General features: G+C 50.1%; 1 protein-coding gene across 1 annotated transcript; it reads right to left on the bottom strand.

Annotated features, from left to right (window-relative positions):
• Window positions 1-1,662: 1,662 nt before the first annotated feature.
• Window positions 1,663-4,545, bottom strand: SLC25A5 (solute carrier family 25 member 5). Its single transcript, XM_025431557.3, has 4 exons — window positions 4,318-4,545; window positions 2,824-3,310; window positions 2,456-2,596; window positions 1,663-2,071 (listed from the first exon to the last, which is right to left on the bottom strand). Exons 1-4 carry the CDS (start codon window positions 4,426-4,428, stop codon window positions 1,914-1,916), a joined length of 897 nt encoding a protein of 298 aa, XP_025287342.1. The 5' UTR covers window positions 4,429-4,545; the 3' UTR covers window positions 1,663-1,913.
• Window positions 4,546-6,993: the final 2,448 nt, after the last annotated feature.

The following is a 6,993-nucleotide window of genomic DNA, read 5'->3' as shown; positions in this document are numbered from 1 at the left end:
AATTTAACACATTTATATATGTATGTATGTAAGCTCTACACCCAAGGTGGGGCTTGAACTCAGCTCTGAGATCAAGAGTCACATGCTCTATGGGCTGAACCAGCCAAACACCCCTTAAATCCAAGTACTTCTGATTCTGGAGCCCCTGAAACCTTCACTGCCTCCTAACAATGATCAGTTACCACTTACAGAGTCTTTATTACATATGTTCTATGGTAGGTGCTTTACAAAATTATTTAATTCTTGCAACAAACTTCTGAGGCAGGCCTTATTATCCTGATTTTATAGATTAAGAAAATCAAGGCTTAGAGAAATCAAATAACTTGCTTAAAAGCACAACCAAACAGCAGAGTCCAGGCTTCTCTGATACCACAACACAGCTTTCGTTTTTTAAAAGCTTTTTAGAGATCTTTAACATCTAAAAATGGTATATATTTCAGGTCTACAACTTGAAGTCTTGATATAAGTGTACATTGTGAAGTGTTCTTAACTAGAGCCATACTGAGATCCTGGTGCTTAGCCAGGGGGTGTGCAACGAGCACCTCCCTTAGGTTCCCTTGGTGTTGACTCCCCACCAGGCAGACCCTCCCTGCCCGTGAGCTGCACTTAAACATGCCAGAGTGGGTGCTGTTCCTCAGCAATGGGTTTCACCTGGACTCACGGATCACCCATCATTCTACTTCCAGGGTTACTTCTTGACAGCCATGGCTTTGTTCTTCAAACCTCAGGTTACAGGCGAAATCCACTGAATTTCTGGGGCCTCGCCAGGAGCTACAGAAACTGTAAACCACTTCTCATGTGGATCCCGGGTAAGGGCTTATCCAAAAGAAATAAATGTCCTCCACTGACCAGGCTTATTAGCATGTCTGACAAAACACAGCAGTGGCTACATTTCCTCTTCTTTATGGAATGAGTTTTGAGGTGGTGGCAGTTGTCTCGCTCCCTCTGTAATCTTGGCCAGCACTGCAAAACAGTGCCAGCTCTAATCCTCTACTTTGAATGGGATTAAAATGGAATGGGCCAGGTAAAAAATGAATGAGGGAAGGCAATTGGATGAAATGTTGCTATTATTACCTTATATTTTATTATTTTTTCCTCTTTAGATAAAATCCATACAACCATCATTTTAAAGTAAACAATTTAGTTTACATTTCCTGATTAATAATCACAGGACCTGGAAAGGTGGGTACATAGTCCTTTTTGGAGAAAGCTCAGTTATGATCCTCCACAGGCAATGGACTTGTGGTTTTGGATACACTGGGCCAGAATTTCCTTTTGCTATTTTTTGTAAGAAAATATTTATTAAAAAAAATTTATTTATTCAAGAGACAGAGAGAGAGAGAGGCAGAGACATAGGCAGAGGAAGAAGCAGGTTCCATGCAGGGAGCCTGATGTGGGACTCAATCTCAGGACCCCAGGATCACCACCTGAGCCAAAGGCAGATGCTCAACTACTGAGCCACCCAGGTGTCCCTCCTCTTGCTATTGTATTGGAATATTGATGGGTCACACAAGCAAGGTATTCTTTGAGAAGTGAAGGGCTAAGAGACTGGTTTGAAAAGAAAGCTCTCTACCTCAGGAGGTACTATAGCATTTATTAAACATGTAACATTTACTCAAATGTAGCACTCGCTTGAATATGTAAATTAAGTCAGAAACAAAATATACTTCAGATATTTTTTATTTCTTCAAATTTATTTATCAGGAGTGACTGAAATAAAAAATATAATTGAGTCCCATCATCATGGAAATGGCTTTAAGAGAAAACTGGTCAGATGAATATTATTGCTTCCCATTTTCAACCAGTAAATAGTTGCCATTGATAAACAGACAGCCAGCAGTCTGTCAAGAATGCTCAAGATATGTTATATAATACAACATGCCTGTTCACAGGGGGAAAAACTAGGAAATAACTTATGTGAACTTCTTGATTTCATCATACAATACAAGCACAAAAGCACCACCCATGCCTCTGAGAACATTGGACCATGCCCCCTTGAAAAAAGCTTTGCCTCCTTCATCACGGGCAATCTTCCTCCAGCAGTCGAGCGTGCCTGTGTACATGATGTCAGCTGCAAAGAATAAAGACACGGAGTTGGTGACCAAAGGCTGAGGAGAGTCCCAGGATTTACTAAACTGGAGCCCCGCCTCCAAGAATGAATGGTAGTTCTAGGAAACCCAACATTTTGCACATTTCATGTGGGCGATCCTGAAATATTAATGGAGTGAATAGAGAACAATGGGGCTATGTATGTAGACTACTTATTGGTTTTAACCTCTATTATCATTTAAGCACCCTCATTCATAGGCATCCAAAGGGCCCACAGAGGGGCGGACACAATCAACCCCATTCTGGCCATTAGAACAGACTGCATTTTTAAAGTCAGGCATCACTAGCTTGTGGCCACAGCCTGTCAAGGGCCGCATCTTTATCTTTTTGCTCAAGTGGAACTTACTTCCTTTGCGCCCTGACTGCATCATCATCCGGCGACGAACAGTGTCAAATGGGTAGGAAGTCAACCCAGCCACTGCTGTGACGGATTGTGCGATCATCCAGCTGATGAAAATGTGAGTATTCTTGGGATCTGGAAGCATTCCTGAGGACAGGAAAGAAGATGCTTTTACTAGAAAGCAGAGTTTCAGTGGCTTGTTGATTTCTACACCCCATCCCCATCCCCACATCTCATCTGTACACTAAGTTTGCACTAGGTGACCATGACTTCCTACAGCAATTACAGAAAATCTGTGACTCTGGAAAATGAGAATGGTATTAATGATCTTTTAGATGAAAGAAACACAGCTTCGAAGCACATGGCAAGCTTACCCTTTGCAGTGTCATAGATACCGAAGTAGGCAGCTCGGTAGATGATAATACCCTGCACAGATACGTTAAAGCCTTGGTACAGGCCCCTAATCCCATCAGACTTGTAGATCTTAACCAGGCAGTCACCGAGCCCTCTGAATTCTCTTTCAGCTCCAGCTTTGCCCACATCAGCTGCTAGACGGGTTCGGGCAAAATCGAGAGGATACACAAAACACAAGGATGTGGCCCCAGCGGCGCCACCTGACGCCAGGTTCCCTGCAAAGTAGCGCCAAAACTGGGTTCTCTTGTCCACACCACCCAGGAAAATCTGCTTGTATTTATCTTTGAAGGCGAAGTTGAGAGCCTGGGTGGGGAAGTATCTGATGACATTGGCCAGGTTACCACGCCAGAAGGACAGGACTCCCTGCTCCTTGGGAATACGAACCACGCAGTCTATAATGCCCTTGTATTGCTTATCTGCAGTGATTTGCTTGCTGGCGTGCTGCACCTGAGAGACAAGAAGGAGGCCAACAGGGAGATTTACAACCACGGAGAAGGGGAAAAAGGAAGAGTATTATCCTGTCTCGCTGACCGCGCTTTAAGGTTTGCTACTTCCCGAATCTAATCTTCTAGATCCTAACCCTCTGAGGCCATCACCGAGGAAGTGCTCAGCACCCTTAGAAAGCATTAAGCCTCCGCCCCTTCGGGTGGGGAGGGGGCACGCTGGGGCGGACCCGTGACCTTTAGACCTGGGAGAAAGGTCATTACCTCAGGACCAGGTTCAGAGGCACCTGGGCCTGTCCCACGTAGGGCGCGGCCACCGAGGTGACCGTGTCCTAGGCCTCGGGTCCCGGGAGCTGCTTCCCTCCGGCTCCGCCCCTGCTCTCTCCTAGAGGTGACCCGCGGGCCACCACCCCTGCGCCCGTGCGGGCGCGCCCTCTAGAGCCGGAGCGGGCGAGAGCGCGACGCAGGGAGGCGGGCGGCGGGGACGCGCCGGCGGCTGCGCGGGGGCGGACGCAGCAGGCACACGCGCTTCCCGGCGCCGGCTTCCGGCCCCGCGTGGGGAGAGCGCGGCCGCCGGCAGCGCGGCCCCTCGACCTGCCGCATGGCCTCCGCGAGCCCGTTATCCCCTTGCCGCGACCTTGAGGCCTTCCGCACGGCCGGGCGTCCCTCCCTCCAGCACCTGCTTCCAGGCTTCGCCCTTGCCCTCCGCGCCCCGGGAAGACGGCCACTGCCGGGCCGCCCCCTCCCAGCTCGCGGTCCCCGGGATGCCAAGGCCCTGGGCCCCCTCGCCTCCCTGCGCCCCGACCGCGTCGTAGCTCCAGAAGTTCGGGTCACTAAAGCGCCTCCCTCGACTTGGCCTTTCGGCCCGCCTCCTCCGCCACCCCTGCCCGCACCGGGCCGCTTGCCGCCCGTCAGGCCGAAGAGTTGGCCCCCCTCCAGCCCCGGAACAGAGGCTTTCCGCGCGCCCCCTCCCCCACTTCCTGGGTCGGACTCTCCAGTCCCGGGACGTACCTGCAGCAGCAGCTTGACCCGCTCGATGGGCGCGACCGCCGTCTTGGAGATGGCAGCGGCCACTCCACCCGCCAGGAAGTCCTTGGCGAAGGACACAGCGGCATCTGTCATATTGAAAGGAACGAGCCGGGCGCCTGCGGGACTGCGGTAGGAACCGGCTGGGACTCCGGGACTCTGGGGCGGAGCGACACAAATGGCCGATTTATATAGGGCGAGCCGGCGCCCGGGCGGCCGGCGTCGGGGGCGGGCCGGGGCGGGCCGGGGCGGGCGCCGAGCCCCAGCGCGCGGGCCGGCGGGTGGCTGAGTGGCTCGGCGCGCGGGGGGCGGAGCCGTGAGTCGGGCCGGGGCCGCCCTCCGCGCCCGCCGCCTGCCGTGGCACCTGACCTGGCCCCGGGACCGGCGGCCCCAGGGGATACCCGGGCCCGGCAGCTGGGCTCCGGGAGAGCCCTGTGAGTGGGGAGGGCGGGTGAGGTCCTGGCGTGCCCGCCTAGAGACCTCTGCAGTATTTAAGGGGACGCCGACAAAATCTCGGCAACTAACAGAAATAATATTTAATGCAGTGTCTCTAAAAAGGATGTGGGCAGACTACGCCGGTCGCCTGTTTCTGTTAATTAAGTTGAATTGGAGCCCCAGGGTTGGGAGTAGGGTGAGGCCGTAGAGGCAGGGTCCTGCCAGTGCAGGGTGCGATCCTGTATTTTAAATTTTGAGAATTTGCTCATCATGGAGTTTTGCCATACTTTTTGACTTTTTAAAAATGGTGCACTAAAAATGGTCTGCTTTGATGACTGAGTTGTTTGGCACCTCTTTGGTGCCCCTCATTCTTTTCACTCTAGACCTGGCACTGCTCTGGAGCTTCCCCGGTGAAGCCAGAGGAAATTGAGGGAACAGCAGAGTTGGGACACTGTCAGCGTGCCCCAGACTCTGGTTTGCAAAAACTAACGCAAATCTTACCCGAAATTGGCGGAGGAGAGTCCAGAGGACTCGGCTGGGGGTGGGAAAAGTATTTTAGCCATAAGCCAAATAAAGAGGTTGTACCAGGAAGGTTAAGAGGCTGTGTGAACCAGGTTGGCATTTAGCTCCTTGGACGCAAAGTAAAGTGCTCTTGGATTGAGTAGCTCCTGAACTCCAGAAGCTTTTAGAGGAATCAATAGAATTTGATTGACAGCCATTGTGTCAATGGACAAGTGCTTAGTGAGCCCCTTAATCCCTGCAGTGGGTAAGCATTTGCCAGACAAGTCCTTAAAAACCTACTTGCCAGCTTGAGTGCACTCTCTTGGGTTCAGAACAGTAGCTGGGAATGTAATCACATATCATATATCTAAGTAATCACAACAGTGTTTATGGAAAATGAGGATACTGTTGCAGACTGCAACTGCTGCGGATGGGGAAGTGCCCAGCACACTGAAGACACGCAGGCGTATTCCTCCCTTTCCTTTTCTGCCTTTTCCCACCTTCTCCGGATCTGCCCATGGAAAGGCCCAATTCTAGGGTTCCTCTAGGAACATCAGGTCCTTCATTTAATGATACTTTGCATTTTGTAAGTCTTCCCAGGAATCTGAAGTGGTGAGCACACGCTGAGAGAGTTGAAAGAAGAGCAGTCTTGAATCCAGCTTTGCTGATCCTGGGTGAAATCTTGACCTGTGATCATGAGAAGCGGCTCTGTTTCTCATTAGTTGATTAGAACGGTGATGCAGCTGGATACAGAAATGACCTTGCTGTAGAGTTTCGGTGATGAAGTATATTCTCTGAAAGTGATAGTGAGTCCTCTTACCTTTACTGGTGAGAGAATTAACAGCCGAAACAAAACTCTATGGAGCATTTTATTTAGAGGGAGGTGGTTTTTTGTTTAATTTTATTTATTTATTTATGATAGTCAGAGAGAGAGAGAGAGAGAGAGAGAGAGAGGCAGAGACACAGGCAGAGGGATAAGCAGGCTCCATGCACCAGGAGCCCGATGTGGGATTTGATCCTGGGTCTCCAGGATCGCGCCCCAGGCCAAAGGCAGGCACCAAACCACTGCGCCACCCAGGGATCCCAAGAGAGGTGGTTTTTATTTTTTTTTATTTTTTCTTTTTTTTAAATGTTTATTTATTTATGATAGTCACAGAGAGAGAAAGAGAGAGAGAGAGAGGCAGAGACACAGGCAGAGGGAGAAGCAGGCTCCATGCACCGGAAGCCCGATGTGGGATTCGATCCCGGGTCTCCAGGATCGCGCCCTGGGCCAAAGGCAGGCGCCAAACCCCTGCGCCACCCGGGGATCCCGAGAGGTGGTTTTTAGAATGCATTTCAAACTACAATTCAGGGATGCCTTGGTGGCTCAGTGATTGAGCTTCTACCTTCTTTCTGCTTAGGGTGTGATCCTGAGGTCCTGGGATCAAGTTCCATATGGAGCCTCCTTCTCCCTCTGCCTGTGTCTCTGCCTCTCTCTCTCTCTGTCACTCATGAATAAATAAATAAAATCTTAAAAAAAAGAAGCTACAATTCAGAACCTTTCCAGTTTGAACTCTTGGCATTCTGATTAATGCATTTTTATTGAAAAATTAAATTACTCTATGATACCCCTCACCAGTCACTTAGGTGCCCTTCTTCTGTCTTACACTGGCCACATCTGCTATTCCCTTTGAGCATGATGTCCCTACTGTTTTCTTTTTTAAGATTTTATTTATTTATTCATGA

This window comes from Canis lupus, chromosome X, assembly GCF_003254725.2.
Source record: "Canis lupus dingo isolate Sandy chromosome X, ASM325472v2, whole genome shotgun sequence".
NCBI classification, from domain to species: Eukaryota; Metazoa; Chordata; class Mammalia; order Carnivora; family Canidae; genus Canis; species Canis lupus.
The sequence above is the reverse complement of the archived record's forward strand: the minus strand, read 5'-3'. Positions and strand labels throughout refer to the sequence as shown.

What these genes read in the sequence shown, in the direction of transcription:
- SLC25A5 (XM_025431557.3), bottom strand. Translation starts at nt 4,428, where the DNA reads ATGACAGATGCCGCTGTGTCCTTCGCCAAGGACTTCCTGGCGGGTGGA. An exon ending in GGGTCAAGCTGCTGCTGCAG is followed by an intron (nt 3,311 to 4,317) that starts GTACGTCCCGGG and finishes CTTGTCTCTCAG; the next exon opens with GTGCAGCACGCCAGCAAGCA. An exon ending in TATCTATGACACTGCAAAGG is followed by an intron (nt 2,597 to 2,823) that starts GTAAGCTTGCCA and finishes TCCTGTCCTCAG; the next exon opens with GAATGCTTCCAGATCCCAAG.